The sequence below is a fragment of the Labeo rohita genome, chromosome 7, assembly GCF_022985175.1.
Source record: "Labeo rohita strain BAU-BD-2019 chromosome 7, IGBB_LRoh.1.0, whole genome shotgun sequence".
Lineage (NCBI taxonomy): Eukaryota > Metazoa > Chordata > Actinopteri > Cypriniformes > Cyprinidae > Labeo > Labeo rohita.
Window position 1 is genome coordinate 23,358,124 of NC_066875.1, and position 23,258 is coordinate 23,381,381.

General features: G+C 36.5%; 2 protein-coding genes across 4 annotated transcripts in view; one reads left to right on the plus strand and one right to left on the minus strand.

The window, feature by feature from the left end:
* The window catches only part of phkb (phosphorylase kinase, beta), a 90,648-nt gene extending 86,803 nt beyond the window's left edge, over positions 1 to 3,845 (minus strand). The window contains exons 1-2 of one of the 3 annotated variants that reach the window (XM_051114579.1): positions 3,745 to 3,838; positions 1,120 to 1,213 (exon numbers count right to left, since the gene is read on the minus strand). In XM_051114579.1, the coding sequence (XP_050970536.1) occupies positions 1,120 to 1,171 (52 nt within the window). In that variant the 5' untranslated portion in view covers positions 1,172 to 1,213; positions 3,745 to 3,838. Of the gene's footprint in view, positions 1 to 1,119; positions 1,214 to 3,744 lie in introns of all 3 variants that reach the window. The other 2 variants (XM_051114578.1, XM_051114577.1) reach the window with 2 other exon arrangements.
* A 55-nt stretch (positions 3,846 to 3,900) lies between these two features.
* The window catches only part of itfg1 (integrin alpha FG-GAP repeat containing 1), a 167,234-nt gene continuing 147,876 nt past the window's right edge, over positions 3,901 to 23,258 (plus strand). Inside the window, exons 1-6 of the mRNA XM_051114140.1 lie at positions 3,901 to 4,120; positions 4,394 to 4,478; positions 6,381 to 6,514; positions 6,696 to 6,753; positions 7,041 to 7,115; positions 7,223 to 7,317. Coding sequence (XP_050970097.1) covers positions 3,922 to 4,120; positions 4,394 to 4,478; positions 6,381 to 6,514; positions 6,696 to 6,753; positions 7,041 to 7,115; positions 7,223 to 7,317 — 646 coding nt within the window. The 5' untranslated portion in view covers positions 3,901 to 3,921. The remainder of the gene's footprint in view (positions 4,121 to 4,393; positions 4,479 to 6,380; positions 6,515 to 6,695; positions 6,754 to 7,040; positions 7,116 to 7,222; positions 7,318 to 23,258) is intronic.

Sequence of the window (23,258 nt, forward strand, 5' to 3'; positions counted from 1 at the left end):
GTGATGTTTATCTCATCTTTAGATGCAATTCTAGTATCCCTGGATGGAAGTGATAAGCATACTTCAAAGTCAGCATGGCTTCTTGATGACGCTACTACAGACTACTGACCCGCTACAGGCCCACTTTTGGCTATTTAGTATGCCGAGGTTGAGCTGACTCACCAAAATCAAAATGTGCTTCATTTAGTCTCTGTAACCTAAATGGTTTTCTGTTCCATTTACAATGCTAAGAGCAGCGAAATGTAGATTTACTGGGGTGCAAAGGCAGCAAAGCATGCCAGGAAAACAATCAAAGCAAAATGCAAAAGACTAAAGCTATTGTTCTCCAAATGCATATATCAAATCGAACGTCACTGCAAACACACAATGCTTGATTGCAAAATTGAAGGCACTGGCACAAACTCTGTGAATAATGGAACCTGACACCAGTAAATTCAGCTTTTTCTGCGAGGAGTGAAATTCAGGGGAACCCCATCAACTGGAGCACTATTTCAGACACATTTAACTTTGGAGCAATTTACATTTTAATAGAATCGACCCAGGGTCAATACCTCAGGTACTGAAAATTCACATTTCCTAGCAAATTAGCATAATTCCCATCAGCTTTTAAGTAGCAGGGACAAAGCCATCTCTTTTTAAGATAACTCCAGCTAAGCAGTGCACATCCAATAGGAAAATGAAAGATACTCCTCATTTTAGTTTCAGCGCATCGATATAGAAGTAACTTGCCTCGAGAAGCATACGAACCCTCTGTTAACCGATTTGATCAGACACCGACAGAAAGAGACGAGAGGTACTGGACTGCATTACTGATTTCATTAATCACAGAATTTCACCCCCTGATATCACCAAAGATTATTTACGCCTAACCCTTTACATCTGATGAAATATTACACTAGAATTATTCTTTTCTGCAATTAAAAGAAATATATATTAAGCCACCCATTTTTAATTAGGCATCAAACAGTCTGAACTAAGACTGTTATGGAAATGTATTGGATTTCAAAAATTAGACAGTTAATAGCCTCTATTCGTATACCTGTAAAATGAAACGGAATGTTCTTATTGAAAAAGTAATGAGCGTCTTTTCCACGGAACAATCGCTATGCCCCAACTTACCAAATTTCCGGAGTTTGCGATGGACATTCACTTCATTGGCAGTGTTGGCCATTTTTCATTAGGTGAACTCTACGCCAGGCTTCTATTAGTTAAACTACAACATTAGTATAATTCAGAGGGTTAGCAGAAAATAGAGAGAAAAGACAAATTACATGGAATCACACAGTGAGATTTTTTTCAGGCGTGGTTAATGAATGGACATGCAACAAATTACATTATACGCAATTGAAAGATGACCTTGCAGGACTGATGTAAGGGGATGAGATGACAATTAAAATGTGTGGAATTGTCCATGACACCATATAAACTACAGTGACTGTAGGTAGGTAGGTAATCGAAGGAAGGTAATTACTGACAATTTGTGATCTGTAGTTCTATTTGAAAGCAAAATAGAGCAAATCTTAACTGGTTGATTGTTTATATCATTCCAAAATTATAACTATATTACCTCACAGCTCTCTATGACAAGCTGCATATATAAATATACTGCTGTTAAAAAATTTGGGATCAGCCATTTAAAAAAAATTATTATTCTCTTATGCTCAACAAAACTGCATTTATTTGATCAAAAATACAGAAAAAAATCAGCAATATTGTCAAATATTTTTACAGTTTAAAATAACATTTTTCTATTTTAATATACTTTAAAATATGCTTTATTCCTGTGATGCAAAGCTTATTTTCATCAGCTGTTACTCCAGTCTTCAGTGTCACACAATCGTTCAGAAATGATTCTAATATGCTGATATAGTACTTTTATTATCAGTGTTCGCAACAGTTGTGCTGCTTAATATTTTTTTTGGAACCTTTGCTTAATTGTGTTTTTAGGATTCTTTGATCAATACAATGTTAAAAAGAACAGCACTTACTCAAAATATATATCTTTTCTAACAATATAAGTCATTGCTAGCACATTTTTTTTATCAATTTAACACATCTTTGGTGAATAAACATATTAATTTCTTTAAAAAACAAAAAAGAAAGAATTAAAAATGTGACCCTGCCAAAAAGCATTAGGATATTAAGTAAAGATCATGCTCTGTGAAGATATTTTGTAAATTTCTTACCGTAAATATATCAAAACTTAATTGCTGATTACTAATATGCACAGCTAAGAACTTCATTTGGACAACTTTAAAGCCGATTTTCTCAGAATTTTCATTTTTTTTGCAACCTCAGATTTTCAAATAGTTGCATTTTGGCCAAATATTTTCCTATCCTAACAAACCACACATCAACGGAAAGCTTATTTATTCAACTTGCAGATGAAAAAAAAAATTGACCCTTATGACTGGTTTTATGGTCCAGGGTCACAAATGTCCTGACCAATGTACTGAACACAAACTTTTAAATGGTAGTTTATAATGTTACAAAGGATTTCTATTTTAAATAAATGCTCTTCTAAACTTTTTATTTATTAAATTCTGAAAAAAAGTATCACAGGTTCCAACTAAATATTACACAGTAAAACTATTTTCAACATTAATAATAAATCAGCATATCAGAATGATTTCTGAAGGATCATGTGACACCGAAGACTGAAGTGATGATGCTGAAAATTCAGCTCACAGGAATAAATTACATAAAATACACTCACATAGAAAACAATTATTTTACAATGAAATAATATTTCACAATATTACTGTTCTTCTGGATAAATGCAGCCTTCGTAAGCATAAGAAACTTCTTTGTAAAAAAAAAAAAAAATCTTACTAATCCCAAACTTTTGAATGGCAGTGTACTGTATATCCAAAATTACCCCCATACATACAGTATACTCATGTAAAGCGATATATGCTATATTGAAAATCTCAACTACATAATTGTTTCTAAACATAAAACATAAATTATAACATCACCCAGCTCTAATCTGTTCAATACTAAAATAAGACATGAAGACATTAGGATATTTTAAACATTAACATCATGAATTTCTACAAAGCTGTACAAATAAAATTGACCTAACTATTTTAAAGCAATAGATCAGGAAAAAAAAAAGACAAATAAATAAAATCTGTCATTCTTTACTCACCCATGTTATTCTAAACTCATAAGAATTTGTAGAACACAAAAGGAAATTATATTTGATAGAAGGACAGTCACTATTTACATTCATTGGATATTTTTCTATACAGGTTTAGAATAACATTAGGGCAAGCAATTTTCTTTTTCAAGATTTTCTATGCCTTTAACAAATAAAAATAGCAGGAAGAAACTAGGTGTGATTTTATTTATGTATCTGTCTTACATAACCACAAGTGGATTCTGAAAATTCTTTCAAGGGCTACTTGAGTTTTAATGTCAGGCTGAAGCAGATGCTAACAAGCACTGAATTAAGAGGGTTAAAAAGCCTTTCAAAACCTTAGACATTCATGGGACTGAAGTCTTTTAAAGTACTACTCCTTAAAAATTCAAAGCCTGAACTCAGTGTGCAGTTAGTCTCTAAATATAGCCCTGATCAGCGTACACTTCACGCCTGACCTTTGGGCTCTGCTCCCTGCCACACAGAAAAGACGACTCATGTTAACGCGCTTCTGCAGCACAGACAATGGATCAAAATGCACAGAGACAACAAATGCGCGCTGCTTAATCGTGCTCAATGCCATGCATCACAAAAAGCCAAACCTGATCGCTTAGATCTGGCTTTGAACTCCAGCAGCTTCCAGCCGACATCCGCTAGGCTTGCCATTATGACAGCTAAATAACAACATCACACTCACACTGCCGTTAATGCACTCACACTGTCGCAAACCCTATATATACTCCGTTGCCGTAGAACGACATGCCGTGTTCCAGTTTGTGATGACCGAAGCTAACAGCAGAATGTTTCTGTCTTGGGCTTGGTTCTTGACGTTATTATTAAGTTTTGTGGGACAACATGTCACGTTTGCATTGCAAGACGTTACTGGTGATTTATTTGGCTCGGAAAATTATGGTACAGTAGCGGCTTTCGGTGACTTTAACTCTGATAAACAGACTGATATTTTCATCATCAGGAAGCGTAAGTACAGTTCTGCTAGCTGTCGAGATTAATAATGTCTCATATCATTCCCTCTAAGTTTAATTTAATGTAATGCAGGATGATAGTTGTTGTATAATATGTGTGAGCTTTAATTTGTTTCGTGTGACGCTGTCATATATTGTTGTTAATGACAGGGGGTGTGGCAGAATTCTCTTTTTGTACTCTTATTTGTATGTATTGTTTATTTATTAGTGTTACTGGTGTTAGACACCCTGATTCTGTGTCATTTCACGGGAATATTGTTTATTTCAGATTCTGAGTTGTCGATTTTCCTGGCTGATCTCAAAGCTCCTTATTTCAAACCTAAAGTCCATCTGACTAAAGATGCTTTCCCTAGGTAAGAATATACACTGATGCACACAAACCCTATAAAGGTTGCTGTATCATGCTTGATACATACATTTCTAAGGCCTTAAAACTATCAACGTGATCAAAACGTTGCTGCAACACTGTAAACACAATCTTCTCTATGCCTTCTGCCATCTGACTTTTTAGTAAGCGAAAGGCCTTGTATCATAATTCTAAAAATGTCCGCTGGCTACATATGTCATCTGTTTTTTGACTTTTTAGTTAGTAAATGAAATAATATAATTGTATCATTATTAATATTTCAAGTAAACATTTACTGAACTGAAGCAACCTAGGATTACTTCATCATCCAAATTTTTATTTAAAATATTATGTTAATAATGCGTGTATCAAATAAGATACAACAGGCTTTTGAGGAATGTTTATTTGTACATCTCTCAAATATCATTGTATTGCATTGCTTTATATGTTTTGCTCCCCAGAGTTAAACCTACTGAGCTTTGATTATAGAATTAATCATTTAAATTATCTTACTATGACATATTATGAGAAATAGATTGACAACTTATGTTTATACACATTTTATCTAAGTAGTCGGATTTGCATTACAAGCTATTAGAATTTCGTCTTACTTAATGACCATATACATACAGTTGAGGTCAAAAGTTTACATACACCTTGCAGAATCTGCAAAATTGTAATTATTTTACCAAAATAGGAGGGATCATACAAAATGAATGTTATATTTTATTTAGAATTTACCTGAATAAGATATTTCACATAAAAGACGTTTAAATATAGTCCACAAGAGAAAATAATGATTTTATTTATAAAAATGACCCCATTCAAAAGTTTACATACGCTTGATTCTTAATACTGTGTTGTTACCTGAATGATCCACAGCTGTGTTTTTTGTTTTGTTTTGTTTTGTTCATGAGTCTCCTGCTTGTTCTGAACAGTTAAACTGCCTGCTGTTCTTCTGAAAAATCTTTCAGGTCCTACAATTTTTTTGTTTTTTTAGCATTTTTGTGTATTTTAACCCTTTCCAACAATGACTGTATGATTTTGAGATCCATCTTTTCACAGGACAACTGAGGGACTCATATGCAACTATTACAGAAGGTTCAAATTTTCACTGATGCTCCAGAGGGAAAAACTATGCATTAAGAGCCTTTTGAACAGAATGAAGATGTGTACATTTTTCTTATCTTGTCTAAAATCAGATTTCAAATTCAAAAAGTTTTCACCCTTCCGGCTCTAAATGCATTATGTTTTCTTCTGAAGCATCAGTGAGCGTTTGAACCTTCTGTAGTAGTTGCATATGAGTCCCTCAGTTGTCCTCAGTCTTCAGGACAAACAAGTGGCTCATAAACAACTATGATTAAAAAAAAAAAATAAGCTGTGGTAACAACTCAGTATTAAGAAACAAGCGTATGTAAACCTTTGAACAGTCATTTTTATAAATTCAACTATTATTTTCTCTTGTGGACTGTATGTGAATGTCTTTTATGGGAAATATCTTATTCGGGTCGGTACTAAATAAAAAATGACATGCATTTTGTACGGTCCCTCCTATTTTGGTAAAATAATTAATATTTTGCTGATTCTGCAAGGTGTATGTAAACTTTTGACCTCAAATGTAACAACTGCACCAAAGAGTGTAATATTAGTCAGTTTGGACCTGAATAAAATGAACATGTTTATTTTTTCTTCTTGTGTGTGAGCTTTATATGATCACTATATCATATTGTATGGGCCGTAACATGTATATCAAATATGATGTAAAATCTAAACCACACATGCAGACTTTTTTCCCCCTAATAGTTTAATAAACTGTTCCACTAAAAGAAATAAATTCTGACTGTTATTTTATGTATCAGGCTTATTGTGCTGATATTGCCTTGTTTTAATGTTTCTCTTGCTCTCTTAGTGACTTCCGCATAACTAGTGTGGTCCCGGGTGATTATGATGGAGACTCTCAGATGGATGTGCTTGTTACTGGCTACGTAAAGGACATCATACAGACACGTGTCTTTGTCTTCTGGGGACATAACCAAACTTTGGGTAAAGTCTGAAAATAAAACAAAGAAATACAAAAAAAGTGCTGTTTGTACATTACCCTGGATTTGGTTTTACGTTTAGTCAGTATTTTTGTCTGAATTGATAGTCTTGGAGCAATGGAAATTATACTACAGCAGTGACTTGCACAGTTTTTTCACAGTAAATGTTTTCTGTTCTCTTACAGACCAGAGTGAAAAGGTAGGGCTGAACAGCACCTTTAGTGATCAGCCCCTTGTCATGGAGTAAGTGCAATATATTGTTTTAAGTTATTGTTGTTGATTATTATTATACAGTATATTGTTAGCATTGTGGAAATATTATAAAATATCTAGATATAATCTTGGTCTTAAACTCTATAAATCGATGATGATTGTATTCATTTTAAACATTCTGTAAGTGTATCATTTAAGTTTACCCTCAAAGTTTAAGTTTTGCAGTCATCATAATTTTAGTGTACAAATGCAAATTTCACTTGTAGAGTTTTTGCTTTTGCAGAGGTCTAATGCTGCTTTCTCTTTTCCACATACAGCTTTAATGGGGACATGGTTCCAGACATTTTTGGATCTGTGGGTAGTTCACCAGAGGTTTGCTATCTCAAGAGTAGGTAAGACTGCTTTCCTAAATGTGCAATATAGTGTGTTTTTGGCTTTTCTGTCTGTGTAAAAAAACAAGTGTATAGTTTACAAAGCATGCTGTTTCATTGTTTATTAGGCAGCAGAAATGTGAGAAGGCTCTCAACTTGGATGTCAAAATGCGTGCCCCTCATTCCAATGCTTTCATTGACCTTAACAAGGACTTCACTGCCGGTGAGTAATGCTACTGTGGTCTTTCCTTCGCTCTGGAGTCTTTTGAAGTGTCAGAGAAAATATTGCAAGGTTCTGCTGCTCTGTGGACTGATTTAAAGAATTGCTACTTCTCTATTCTGTAGCTTTCAGTTAGCATTGCTGTAGATGCCTTGATAAAGCCTATTTGTGGTGGAACGGCCCTGAGTGCAGCTTGGTTTATTTATGGATTAGGAAAGCTAGGAATATTTCTTTGATTATTACCACATCTGACACTTAGGTTTATTAGATCAGACAGGTTCCTCATATTGCTTTTCGAAACAATATATAAAGTCACATTTTGCGTTTGGTTTATATAATGATTTTTCTCATGCTTTGTGGTCACAAATGGTTGTAGATATTATATCTATAGATACTACTGGATTGAAAACTTCTCTAAAAGGTTCTTGAAAGTTTTTGTAACACCCACCGTCTGACTATTTGAGTTAGCTAATATTAGATTTTTTTTTTTTTTTTCCACACACCTAATATCCCTATAAATTCTAGAGAAAGCACACTTGCCTGCATTTTCTTAGCCTGTGAGGAAAAAGTTTGAAACTCTGTTTCTTTGCATTTTATGTGTTTGGTTTTGCTCTGTTGACACTGGGTTGGCTGATTTCTCTTTGGAGTTTAAGGTTCTGGAAAAAGTACATGTAGTTATGAGGATGATATAAGCTAATTAGTGACTACAAATCTAGCAGTTCTTTCCATGTATAGGATGCAAAATAGAGCCTGAAACCCTTACAGTGAAGTCAATTTGTTTTCTGTTTAATGCCAGCGAATGCCAGCATGTGCTTAACCAGATTATTGACTTCAGGAAGTCAGACTAAATATTTTATGAGCTTCATTTTACATGAGGCTTGAATTACTAACTACTACAAAAACAGTAACAGCACTGCTAGAGACAAGGCTGCAGGTTGAGCCTAAATTAGGCTATCACTCAGTAGTGGCTAGCTAGTAAATGATCAAAAGTAGGTTAACAGTTGTTGAAAAACTTATAAAATGTTAGTTTCATTTTTCTTTAGTGAAAATCATGCATCAACAAAATTTCACTTAAAAATATAGCTGCAAACAGCAATTAAGGGGCCAAGCATTAGGCAAGCAAGGCAGCAAGCATCAGAGCAACTGCAGCAATGAGTAACTGAAGCCATTTTAAGATGTAAGGTGACAATAACACACACAAAGTTTGGTGTCAATATGTCAAAGCTTTGCAGAGATACAGCACAGCATTTTGCCTCAAATTTGTTATACGCTATACAAAAACAATGTTGCTATTTTGTGTATCAACACAAAATCCATAACTTTTTGTCAGCACAGTCACGATTTTGGTGAAAATCAGAGCAGTGGTCAAGGAGGAGTTTGAAAAAGTAGGTTTTCAACATGAATCAAAATAGCAGACTGGATGTTTAACCGACTATGACATAAATGGTATCTTTGTTGTCGGCATGGCCCAAAGGAATATTTTGAGACTAATTTTATTACAAAAAACTAATGCAAACAAAAGTTATTAGCATTTTTGGAAATTTCATTGTTAATGGTTAATGGATGGTTTATTGCTTTTGACCAATGGGTGGCGCTGTGACCAAATTAAAGTGGTGTGGTCAGTGTGAGGTCACAATGGCACATACAAAGTTTGGTGCAATTATGTCGAAGCTTCAGGTGCAGTTTGGCATCTTTCCAGCAAATTTGTTGATGCGTTAAATGAAAACCGTATCATATATTAACACAAAATCCGTAACTTTTTACCAGCATGGTCTGAAGATGAGTCAAATTTGTTGAAAAACGGGCCATTGGTCTAGGAGGAGTTTGAAACAGTAGGTTTATTGAGATCACTTTCATTACAATAGGCCAATTTATCAATCAATGCATTCGTAAAATATAAGAGTTCACAATAAAATTCAAAATGGGAAAATTGGGTATGGTTCGACTTGGCATGCTCCTCCAAATCTAAAGAGAGTTTTGTGATGTATGTGTGTGTGTGTGTGTGTGTGTATGTGTGTGTGTGTATATATATATATATATATATATATAATATATACACACACATACCAAAAAAAAATTAATAATAAAATATATATATATATATTTTATTATTAATTTTTTTTTGGTCAAACCATTCAGAAGTTATAAGAGAAATAGCTATTTTTCATATCTCTTGACCACTATGTGGCTCCGAAACTCTGCAGGTAGCCTCAGGTCATGGTTGTTATAACGCACACCAAGTTTGGTCTCAATATGCCAAACCGTTGCAGAGATATAACCTTATATTCATTTTTGCATGCTCTTTGTAGAATTCGTTTACATGTTATTTGAAAACGGTTTGACTAATCAATTGAATTCCATAACTTTTTGCCAGTATGGTCTGAAGATGATCTGAGCCAATTTTGGTGAAAATCAGACAAACTGTCTAGGACGAGTTTAAAAAGTAGGTTTTTCAAACTATTTAAAATAGCAAAAAACTAAACCTTACGATTTTTAAATTCTGGGGCCAGTTGCATAAACTTAGCCTCGATGTTAAGACAGTGTCTTAACTATTAATCTGACTAACTAGCAGTTAACCAAAGGGATTCAGCTTAGAATAATTTAAATTTTTCTGTAACTGTTTTTAAATAAATTATTACCAGTCTTAAAGAAAAAATAGCTGACTAACTTTTTAAGACTAGTCTAAACCTTTTATGCAACCGGCCCCTGGTGTTTGTTTGACTTGGCATGAGCCAAGGAATAGGAGAGCTTCCGTAGACTAAAGAGTGTAAGAAGAAGCGGAAGAAGAAGAACGCCAGCCTTTGTGCCTTTGGTGCTTGACCCCTAATGATTATTAGACATTGTTTTACCAGTTCACTTTACTGATAAACGTTCAAGATCCACATATTCATGCAAGTGGAGACCTATATTTGATCAATATTCAACTCGACTTCGACCAACAGAGATTCACATTTTATGCACCAGTGAATAACTTAGTTTTGCGTTCTTCCTCTTCTCTAGGTTGTCTTTATCAGGCTTTTTCTCTCCCCTTGTAATCCTGTCATCAAGACAGGATGCTTCCTGAGTGTTGTGTTTTGTCTGGAAAATACTGGCCCATTTTTTTTTTTTTTTTTTTTTTTTTTTTTTTTTTAGCAGCAGGTTTTGTGGGGACTGTCTGTGAAGTATTTCAGCTCTCTTGGTATTTTTGTTGTGTTCTGTTAGTTTTAACAGTAACATAATAAAAATAATACAATAAAAATTACATAGACGTACTGTTTTACTGTATTTGTGATTAAATAAATGCAGCCTTTCTTAGCATAAGAGTCAAGTTTACAAAATCAACTGCAGTCTAAATATAGCCTGTCACAAGTGCTACTACAGTTGTTTTTTGCATAAATAATGTCATTATGGTGTCACGGTGAAAGCCTGTGCTGTCTATAGTGGCAGTGAACCAGTGAAGCCAGAAAAGAAGTGCATTTGAGCATCCTCTTTTTAGCGAGGTGCTTTTGACTCCTGGCATCTTTTTTCTTCTTCTGAATCTGTTTAAATCAAATGATCTCTCGAGCTGTTTATGAATTCAAAGCCGTTTTCAAGGGTGACGAGTTTTCTGTTAAGCTTGTCTGTCAGTCACATAAAATTGACTATAATAATCCTGTGCTTCTAAAGGCTGAAAACAGATTTAAATGCTCTCTTGTAGAATCCTGTCAAAGTCTTACTGTCCATTAGTGTAGACGAGGCTTAGAGTGGTCATGTGTCTATGTCACACTGACCAAAAGGGACTTTAGCATCTCATCCAGAAAAGGGTAAAGAGGTTAAAAAGTAATTCACTTCTCAATATGGACCAACTCCATTTATCTATAGTAAAACAAAGCCACCGAGCCGCTATTGCACTTATCTCCCACCCATTCAGCGGGAGCCTGGCATCACTGCCACCTCCAAACCATCTGGAGGCTGTTCGGCTGCCACACGAGCGGCCGTGCTGTTGGGTCTGATTGGCAGACAGGACCAAGAAAGCCTCTCTGGACCTCTACAGCTGTGAGAAAATCACAGCAGATTAACAACAGCCCAGGAGGGAAAAAAAGAGCACACCCACGACAAAATCATCCACCACTTACTCTGCAATTATGGCTGTCTGCTGTGGCAAGAGTTGGTTTGAGGAAAAGACCTTAGTGGGTTAGTGAGTGGAGGCTTTTAGGAAGAGATATCAAATGAGCTGAATGCTGTGTCACTGACTTCTAGCTTTTCTTGTGGATTTAGAGGAGATGATTTGTTCTTTTTTTTTTTTTTTTTTTTCCTTTTTTCAATTCATCAGAATGTGATCTTGATGTACATGGTGGGCTCATTTACATTTTTATGGTAATTTTAGGGTGGCAGGTCTGATTTGATTGTGGTTAGCAGGGGAAAAAACAATACTAAATGCAAATAATTAAATGCAAATAAGCATATAATTGTGTGTAGTTTGGGTAGCAAATTAAATAGCTTTATCTGCTTTTAAGTAGGACGAATAAATGTTCCCATATGTACTATCGTTCAAAACTTTGGGATTGGAAAGAAATTTCTGACAGAAGTTTATTATGCTCACAGAATGAAAGTAACAGTTTTCTATTTTAATATTTTTTTTAAAAAGTATTATTCCTGTGATGGCAAAGCTGAATTTTCAGCATCATTTCTCCAGTCTAGTGTCATAAGATCCTTCAGAAATCATTCTAATATGCTGATTTGCTGCTGAAGAAACGTTTCTTATTATCAGTGTTGAAAATGGTTGTGCTGCCTAATATTTTTGTAGAAGCTAAAACTTTTTTTTTCAGGATTTTTTTAATACAAAGTTCAAAAGAGCAGAAGAGTCTTATAAAGCACTATTTGCAACCTTTAAAATGGCATAATAGGAGCACTTTAAGGACATTTAAGGACGTTATTTGCTTTCGTTAATTGGTCATGCTTGATGCCAAATGTAAAATCCAGATCCTCTGGCAAAACCCATCTGAGAACCACTGATCTAGACAGCCGGCCTGTCAGTATTCTTATTCGCAGTACCTTATGTATCTATTTTTGCTCTTCCTTTTGTCAAAAAGCTTGTCATGTGGAAGAACATTATCTGCATTATTTAACTTTGAGTCATATGAACCTGAGCACTTACTTGAAGGACCTTTTTAAAAGTCATATTGACTGAATGTCTATACTGGCTTCCTGGCCTTTCATCGTTCACTTTATATTGCTTCGGAGACCTTCAGAGTCAAGACTTGAATTGTTTCCGTACGTGTCCTTTCTGTGAATGAACAGAGGGTCACCTCTGGATCATAGCTCAGATTTCAGTCGCACACGTGAAAGCCACTGCATGGCTGCGTCAGCTAGAAGACATGAAATTGCATCCACTTAGGTGTCAGTGCTCTATTTAAAGTTCCCATGAAATCAAAATTGAAGTTTCTTTGTGTTTAGTATGAATACATCAGCCTTAAGGTTATCTGTAAGCTAGTGTGCTCCAGAACAATGACAGAGTTTGTGATTATGAAAGATATAAGCATCCAAAACTTACAGTCTTTAACGTCCACCAATATGGATCAACGATTTTGATGACATCACCGTAACTTCAGCTTCCCATCAAACTTGTTCACAGAATTTGTATTTTCTGTATGGTGTTTGGCACATAGTGCACTATATAAAGAATAGGGAACGATTCAGACAGTGTAAATATGCATTCTGTTGGGGTGGATGAAGTCTGGTTTCATGTTATTACATGAACCGCTGCAGCACGCTCACAGCTTGCTCCAATCCAGAGAGATGATAGCACGAGGTGGATCATATGCGTGACTTGGTGCAGACCACAAAATGTATCGGACACATTTAAATTCTACACAGAATGATATTTTATATGTGGATAATGTGATATGGATAAGATTCTGGCTGCCATATGCTGTCAGATGAGGCTTCACCCAGCTCAGTGGTTCTGGCCCAAGCTGTGATATAAACGAAATGCTATTGGCTATTGAAAAAAGGGGCGGGATTGCTGGATATGTCCCTGGATATGTTGTTTCAGTTGAAATTACGTCAAGACATAGAATAATGCTGTTTCAAAGCACTTCAGTGGAAGTTCAACACTAAAGTTCAAAGCTCTTTAGCGTGTGTACATAGCCACACTATAATGATAAAAATCCACCTGCTCCTTTTTTTTTTTAATACTCATAAATCATAAGCAGTGTCTCAAACACTGTTGACAGACATTGCCGTATTAGCCGAGACACCGCCTTGAGTAAACCACACACAATCCGGCATGTTTATCTTCACGTTCCAGTATTTAAAAGCAGCATTTAAGTAAGTGCCTACTTATTAGAGCTATAGTAGTTCTTCAGTCTAGAGTAGTGAGTGATGTCCTGTTTTTATTTTATTGTTTGGGTCATATTATCAGCATAGACAGCAGTACAGGTACTGTATTACGCTGCTGTCACTTGTAATATAAACATGCAATTTCTTTCCCAACTGTTAATGAAATGATGCTCTAAATAAGAAACTAAATCTGCCAGCAAGTGGCGGAAAATGTCTTTGAGTCATCATTTATTAACGGCTGATTCATTCAGGAATGAAGTAAATGGCTCTTATCATTAATAGGTCTTTGAATCAGTGATTCACATGATTCATTCAAAACGCGGATTAATTCAGAAACTAAACATGGCTGTGTTGCTCAGAGTTGTGCAACAATCCGGCTGTGGCTTCAAAGGTAATATGTTCTCTGCAAAATTGAGCAAACACACATAATAATGCGTTTAAAATATAAGCTAACACAATATCAGCTTCTTATTTAATGTACTGTTGTATAAAATCACCTTTAAGCTTGTAAAAATTCGGGACAAAATCATCGCTCGTGTCATACTGCTCTTGCTGCCTGTGTGATGTCGTGTGATATATATAAATATGAGACAAAACACATGCAGGGGCATTTTTTTTTTTGCACCAATATCTTGAATTTTAGGGCATAACTGCATTATGGAGTTATTGCCCTGTATCATATTTGTCCCCAGCAGAGTATGCGAGCGGGGTGGAGCGGCAACAATTTCCCCTCCGCGGTCCAAGCATTTAATAATCACTCCGCTCTAGCTCTGCTCCGGGTTCACCATTTCCCACTCCCCACTGCACTCCTCGCTCAGCTGATCAGGAACACTGCTCCGCCTTCGCTCCTAGGAAATTTACAGCTGAAGTATTTCAGTATGTTTTGAAATATCACATAACATGTATTACAGTGAAATAAAACAAAATAAAATACTAGGGGAGAAGTTTTGTGGCTTATTGGACCACTAGTGTGCAAACAATTTTCCTACCACATTCCCATCAAGCTTTTTACATGGTTGTCAGCGTAAAAAAAAAAGTGTCATCTGCTTTTACAGTGCAAATTTAGTTTGTAAAGGATGAAATTAATAGTTCTCTACGGTTCACTGCAGATTTCTGCTGATTTGAAATCGGATACAGATGAAGCAGCGCTGTAAGATTACATTTGATTGAATCCATTATTGAGATAGCACCTGCGTGTGTAAATAAGTGTTGTACCTGTTTAAATCATGCTTAAATATTCAGAATCTAGAAGGAACAAAAATTCCTCAAACTATCCTCCTAAACCTGCTGCTCATGTATATTCATGTCTGATGAATATACATAAACATAGCTGACTATGTTCTTGCTTAATATGTAGTTATATTACGGGCCGTTGGCATGAATTGTACTCGTGATGGAGTGGTAGTGGAGAGCTCTTGAAGTGAGTGAAAACCACGACGCTCCGGCTTTTAAAAAATCTGCTCCTCGCTCCGTTCAAAATCACACCGCTCCATACAAGCGTGTTATATAATTTATATTAATAATTTATCATGTTTTATCATGTTATTTTTTTCCTAACTAATTAAGTTAACGTGTTAAACTGACAGACATTTTTAACTATGCATTTGACAGTTTAAGCGCAATAAGACATGAAAGAGGACTTAGTTTAGTACTCGCATGCTGCGTGACAGATGCTTTCTGTGTGTTTGCTTCAGATGTGCACGCTCAGCAAACCATACATCAGAAGATTAAACTGATATGGCTTTAAAACAGATGATTTCAGCATGATAGACATGATAATCAAAATCAAACAGATGTTTTTTGGCAGAGCATCTGAGATACCAGTTGTAAAGGCACAGCTCTATTCTGAAAAAGGGGGCAGGGAGCAGCAGCTCATTTGCATTTAAAGAAACATGCACATCCTGCTTTAACTCAAAATAGGCATTTTCAAAATGATCTATGGTGTATTTTGAGCTGAAACTTCACAGACATTCTGGGGACCCATTAGACTTGTATTATCTTGTAAAAAGGGGCTCAATAGGTGACCTTTAAAGTGGAATGTCTTGCCTTCACCCTGCCTCTCCCTCTCATTTATAGATCTATAGACTCTGAGTCTGATATCTGCCCCTAGTGGTTTATTAAGATGAACAACCAGCAATTACTTGAGACAAAGGTGAATGATTAAGTCCAGTTAAATGCGCCCCTAATAGGATAATGCTGCTGTGCTTGAGCAGCTCTGATGGCTCAGGTAAGGCTAACGCATAGCCAAAGGAGCGATGGAAAGAATAGCAATGAATTTTGCTCCATTCAGTAAGTCCCTGTGGCAAATCTTCATTACTTGTTTTTTCTTCTTCTGTTTTTTTTGTATCTCTCAGTCAACATAGAGATGCCACTGGCATCTGGATCACATTTTCACATCTTCATAATGTCCTTGATAACCCACGGATTCAGAATAAGCGGCCTCGTTAAAAATAGGGAGTAATTGCCAAATAATTATAAATGTCATTATGCGCAAATATGCACAAAAGGCACCAATTCTGCTTTCTGACTGGTTGCTAGGCAACCTTGTATTGCAATGTTCCAAACTGCAGCCAATTAGACCTGAAATCTCTCTGAATATGAGCGGCGAGTTAATTGTCGTGCAATGTAAAGGAAACAGATTTTCCACATTAGGAGACTGCTGAAGTGGGAAGTTCATCAAATCGTTATCTGCGGCAGTCTTCCAGACTCACACTCGCAGTTGAACATTTAGGTTACATTAGGCCAAATGCCCGTGATTGCGTGGCGTCCCTCTCTGTGCGTTTATTGTTTTTCCTATGGGATTTTAATGCCTTTTCATTTGTGGCTTGCAAAAAGACACAACAATCCAATAAAGCAGCCAGATTGTGCAGAGGAAGATGCACTTACCTGTTTGTAGAAGATGCCGCTGTCTAACAGGGATAAATTTGGACCCATCAAGATTGGGCGTCATCTTTGTGAGTCTCATTGCATTGCACCCTGGAGACGTCTGCTAGATCTGCAGAACATAGCAGGTGGATAACACAATGACTGGGTGTTCCTCCTTGTACAGACCTGGCACAGCTTTACTGACAAATAGCCTGAAACAATGTGGGTAGAGATCTCATTATTTTTCAATATGTATGTCTTCTCGCTCCCTCCCATTTTTATAAGCAGTAAACATGCTCGGAGGAACAGAGCTGATATACGGTGCCTTCCAGACAGTTGGCAGTATATCAAAGAGCTAAATTGTAACAATTACATGATAAATAAAAGTCAAGGGAGCAGATTTGTCGCTGATACTGAGCTGAGTTGTCCCACACAGTTGATGTCCAATGTTAATCTGTTCCTTTGGGGAAAGAGTAGGCATGCTTAACAATAACAGATAAGATTGAGCCACCAAACCTAATTAAGTTCAGTGTGTATTAATCAAGCATTTTTAAAAAGGACCGTGACTTTATTTGTCCTTCACTCAATTAGTGGCTGTAGCTAATGGGAGAGTCTGTTTAAATGGATCAACGTCCCAGAAGACTCAGTAACCTGTCTGAGCTGGCTCAGATTCTCTTTCTCCCACTCTCTATGTCTTTGCTCTTCTCTTTCACTCTTTGCCACCCCAGGGCCAGTTTTATCCACCCACATGTTTTTTTTTTGGCATTTTGTTTGTGCTCGGGGTGCTTGTTTAAAACTATTATGATAACTTGCATTATGCTGGTGCGTTTTTACAGACTAGACATGTGCGTTTATATTCAGAAGCTTGTGCAGAACATGGAGGCAGAGAGAGATTTCATAAAACATACATACTGTTGTACCTGGCAGACCGTTACAAATGTGAGATGTTTAGGGATGGTTCCAGCCTTTCCAAGCCTGTTTTCTTAATATACAGTTAGAAAATGTAAAAGCTTTTTCCCGCGTAATGACAGATCACTGTGTCTGTATCTTCCAGAAAGGACAAAAAAACTTGTATAGTTGAACCCATTTGGTACAGTAGCTTTGTTCTCATAAAAGGAATAGTTCAAACCAAATATGAAAGTTAGATCCTAGTTGTACGTGACTTTCTTCATTCAGACAAATGTGTTAAAAATATGCTTATATTAAAAAAAAAGTTTCAAGGCTACATCTACATTAATCCGGATACATTGAGTTTTTGTTTTTAAAACGTTTCTCGTTCACGCTAAAACATCGAAAAATATTAAATTCGCCCTACTTGCATGTGTAAGACCTCATGAAAGTTCACTGAGATGATACAGATGGAACAGACATAATAAGTTTTCACACAATTCTTCTGGCAAGGTCAATTTATTTAGGGAAATGTCTCATTATTTACTGACGTGTCCATGTCGCGGTCACTCATTTGATCTAAAAAGCAGCTGCCCTCATGTTTTGCTGCAGGATAGCAATTGTGAGTAAATTTTGTGAGTCATCTTTTTAGGACTGTAATATGAAGAGTGTACAAAGTAAATCTTTAGCAACAGTGTGAAAGTGAAACAGACACAATTACTGTTATAAACTTAGATGTCTATTGGTGCAGTGTGTGTCACATGACCAAGCATTGTCATCGTTTTCAAAAGCCACTGTATTCACAGTCCACACTGCAATGCAAAAACTGTGTTTTGAAATGTAATCACTTTGGAGAGCATTTTCAAAAACTCAGTTTTTCTTGACAAAATCGCTAAACGCGCTAAATGCGGCTAAAGTAAACATTCTCTCTAAGCATCCGATGACCTAGGGCTGCACGATTAATCGCACGATATTGTGAGGCGCGCTTAGTCAATGAAGCCGGTACTTTGATTAGTAGTAAAGCTCCATCACGTGCGTTCAGCTGGAGCGGCAATTAATACACAGAGCTGTAAATCACTGACAAGCTACGCCAAATCGCGCTCAAAATCGCATTCGATTATGAGCGTGATTTGGCGTAGCTTGTCAGTGATCGTGCAGCCCTACGATGACCCCTTTAAAATTAGCATCTATAGGATGATTTCAAAATCCGGACATTTTCAGAGACGGGCAAAGAGATATTCTGATGATTACTGAGCACAGAATTTTCCAAACTCAACGGAACTTGTAACGTACTGATCTGAGAAACACATTGTTCGTAAATGTGCCTGATTTCACCACACTGTGTCAGCGCTGCAGTGTGTGAGACCTGATGAATAAGATCAGATTCTCCCATTGGTTTTCATTGTGTTGCGATGGGACCGGAACTGGCGATACACTGCTTCGCTTACCGGATATAGGAAGTGAGATAAAGGTCCATTGCTACTCAAAACTTGTAAAAAAAGTAGCCCAGTAGTGTTTTGAGGGGGTCCCCGGTAAAAATTGCATTCCAGCGGGTAAAATACCCATTTTTTGGCGGCGTTCCCTGGGTAAAATTAGCATTCCCGGGGCTAAATATCACATTATTGGAGTTGCTTCAACCCATGGACATGAAAAACAACCCACGGCAACAATGTTAAGGTAGCCCAGTTCCGGGGGGAAAACCACAACACTTGGCAACACTGATCTCTAGCTTCTGCTAACTGTCGTACGAGCATTTATGAGAGAGGCATTCCAGCGGATGACGTAGGCTGTAGGAGTAGCATAGGCTCCGGTTAAAATATGCTATATAGAATATGTCTTGTGAGAACCAAGTTTTGTTAACAGCAAAGGAAAACCAGTCTAGATTTTGGTTATATCAAAATCCTCTAGTATTTTTTTTTTTTTTTTTTTTTTCTTACAAATCCTCATTTTGTACTTTTAATTTGTGACTGTTTTGTTTTGCTTTCTACATCCTACATCATCCACTGAAACAATAATATGTAATACAGTTTTAAAGCATGTATTATATTTGTTTATATAAATTAGGAGCAGTAAACGTTTTACTAGACAATGAAGTAGCTGAGCCAGATGTTTTCCTTATGGAAATATGAGGTTATGTTAGCTTATTTCTGCAATTTCCACAATGACATCCATCATTTGGAGATGAAAATGCAAGAAAGAAAACCATTTAAACTAGTTTTTAAGCAGTTTTCTTCTTATTAAATAGGATATTTAAATAAATGCGACTGACTGTGTGAAATGAGAACTGCATTTCCAGGTTTGTAGGTTCACAAAACTCCCTCCTTCACCATGAATAAATCATCTGAATGTTTCTGTTTTATCACCAAGAATCCATGCAAATTTATTTTTACAGACGTCCCCGTGAGAAATAATTACCATCTGAATAGGGCTGAAGACGCATTGTGATCAGATCACTGATAATGTATTTGGAGGTGGTCTGCGACAGATTTTGACTAAATATAATGAAGATGTAAATGCAAATGCATTTTCGTTATCCTCACTCAGCTATATTCAATGTGTAATGAGGTTACAGTGCTGCAATTAATCAAGTACGTCAATTTGACTATTTTGCACTTGCAGAGCGAAAAAGACAACAGAACTGTGCTCATTCGATTTATTCCCAGAATTTAATCAACAATATCTGATTCATTTATCAAGCAGCAAACACATTATGATTTTTTTATGATTTTTTTATATATTTTTTGATAAATGGTAGATACATTTCAGTTAACACAACCTCTTATGCAATTTATAAATAGCTTTGTTAGTCACATTGGCATGAAGGTGTAAAGTCTGGCCAAAAAAATTCTCCAGATGGAAAACATTTTAATCCTAGGTTTAAGAGGGTTATAGAACTTTAAAATCGAAATCATTTTTGCTGTTGATCTTCATTTCCATTTTAAAACACGGATCATTGACCTGTCAAGATCAACGGTCAAATTTTTCGCATTTGTCATAGTCGAGCATGCTGCACCAGTTAGATTTATGAAATATTAAAATGTGACATTTGTAAACATTCCTCTGCATCCCACAAATTTGCACATCATGTGACTGGAAAGACGTTTTATTTTGTATTCCAACAAAAAGCAGGCAGATTCATGCATAAAATGCTGCAAGTGCCCTAAGCATCTAAGCTTGTTAGTGAAATAAGTTGGGCTGCTTTTCCCATTGCTCTCACTGCCAGCATAATGTTAGCGAAATGGAATAAGGAATATGTGGGGTTGGCATAATCCCCTCCACTCCACCTATGTTGTTCTCGTAATGGTTTTACAAGATTATATCCCCTCAGAATAGCATCTCTCCATTTTATGCCAGTGCCGTCATGCTCATGAATGAAGTGTTTTGGAAAAAAAAAAAAAGAACAGGGTTAGAGAAACACGGCGGATTTGTTGGCTTAGATATTGGCTTATGCAGCATCTATTTATAGATTTCAATTCTTCTCCTGCCCTGGATTCAATGCCCTGCTTCAACCCCCAGACCCACCAAAACTTTCCCCCTATACATTCCCTCTTTGTCAGCTCAATGAAGTTTGCTTCCTCTGAGATTAATTTCATTCAATATTCATTTAGTGTCGTTCGATTCTTTCAACAGACTGTGAAGAAATACTCAGTCTAGGAGCCGCTGTAGATCTACAAAATGTAGGTGATGCATACGAGTCTGTTAACAAGCTGAAACTGGGTGGCTACATGAAAAACCTTTTGAATCTCTGTTATCATTTGAGTAACTCGCTGAGTTTCATTATGTATTTTCATTATGGCGCCAGTGCATCATAAAATGAATGCTGCGTTTGTAGAAAATAAGTGTCTCAAGCAGACATAAACAGATATTTGGTTTAACAAAAAAAGGAAATTTGTTAGACTACAGATGTTTTCCTACACTAAAAAAATGCTGGGTTAAAAACAACCCAACTTGGGTTATTTGGCAACCCAGTGCTGGCTAAATATTGGACAGAACACATGCTGGGTTATTTTGACCCAGATGGTTGGGTTAAATGTTTTTACCAAACATGATGGGTTATTTTATTTAAGTCATCTGTTGTTTAAAAAATATTATGTTGCTGGTTTAGAACTTATAAAAAACACAATTACTAGAGGCAACAGCAGTAATCCAAAGATGAACATTTATTAAATTAAATTTATTTGGGTGAACACATAGTTTACTATATTATATACATTTAAACTCGTTTAACAAACATTTTAGATATAAAAATGTAACATTTAAAAGTAGCATTTTAATTTTAGTGTATTTAACCATTCTCTCTAATTGCATTTTACAGAAATAGTGCTAATTCTCATGCCGGTGTGTCGCTGAAATCTGAGCCGGTGAAGGGCTGGTGTTCACCGGGGTTACAGGGAACTTCAAACCGTGTGCTCGCGTTTCACTCGTAGCTGTAGGATGCTGTGACTGACTCCAAAACCTGTCCATAAACAAACAGTACTGACATTAGAGAACATATTTTAACTTCAAATTAAATTCAGTACTATAATGAATAAAATCCATTTATTTTATACAAGGAAAAAGGCGTTTCCTTCGTGCGATATGACTGGCATCTTGTCCTTATGTTGCGTTGCGTAAAATAATACAATTTACAGCACAGTAAAGACTTAAAAAATGAAATAAAATCGATTGCGCCAGATCGCGATGCTGAGAACCACTCTCTCCTGTAGAGGACTCAAAAAAATCTGCTCTCTGACTGTAACTCAGTAGCTGGATTGTTTCATCAGAGACAGGCTTAACCCAGCGGTTGGGTAGAAAAAAATAACGCAACAACAAGTTGAAACCAGCGTTTGGGTTTAAAAAAAAAACAGCACCTGGGTAAAAAGTATTAAAAACAAGCCAATAAAATGACCGAATGGGCTGAACCCAGCATTTGGGTAAAAAAACAAAAACGAATAACCCAGCAGAGTGTATTTATACAGTTATAAATTGATAGGAATACAATGTAATAGAGATTTTATTCAGAATGTTTCCCGTCAGTCAAGTTTTCTCTCAGGACAGAACACAAAATGGCAGCTGACAAATGTATCCAGTTTTGACCGGTTTGGCACAGGCCACCCAACATTGGGTTACAAGGACCCAGCGCTGAGTAGGTGTGTGAGGGTGTTCAGAATTTGTATTGACAGTAAAAGCGACCCAACAGCTGAGTTACAGAAAAACTACTCAGCACCTGGGTAAAAAATATTAAAATAATCCAATAAAATGACCCAACAAGCTGAACCCAACATTTGGGTTAAAAAAAAACAGCATTTTTTGAAGTGCAGAAAAACTACTCAGCACCTGATTAAAAAAATATTAAAAATACCCCAATAAAATGACCCAGCAGGCTGAACCCAGCATTTTATTGGAGTGTAGCAAGAGACTGCTCATGGCTGTGGCGTCTTGCAGAGATGACTCTGGTGAAGGACTGACCTTGAGAAAGAGGCAGCTTTCTCTCAAGCTCTCTGCCTCTTTTATTCGTCTGTTTCCGCCTCATGGCCTGTTTTGAAGAGAATAGCGCACCTCACTGATCATAGTGGACCACGCTGTGCTAATCTCATAGGATATAGCCTGTGGCCTTCGACCAAAAAGATGGAGTGACTTTGTCAGCATGATTCCAGAATTCAAGATGAAGTCTTCACAGGAATGTAATTACAAATTTGTCGAACGGCCTCTGTCAGCCCATCACATTGCGCCAACTTGTTTTTGTGACCAAGTCCTGGCTTAAGGTGTCATTTGCAGAGTCAAAAGTGCTTCACGTCTGCCGTCTGAATGTCATTTGGTCAGGGTATCCGTTTCAGAGATGAGTGACATGACTTTTTTACCTGATAATGTCAAAGGCCGCCCTCAGCTCGACCAAAGGAGAGAGGTTAAAG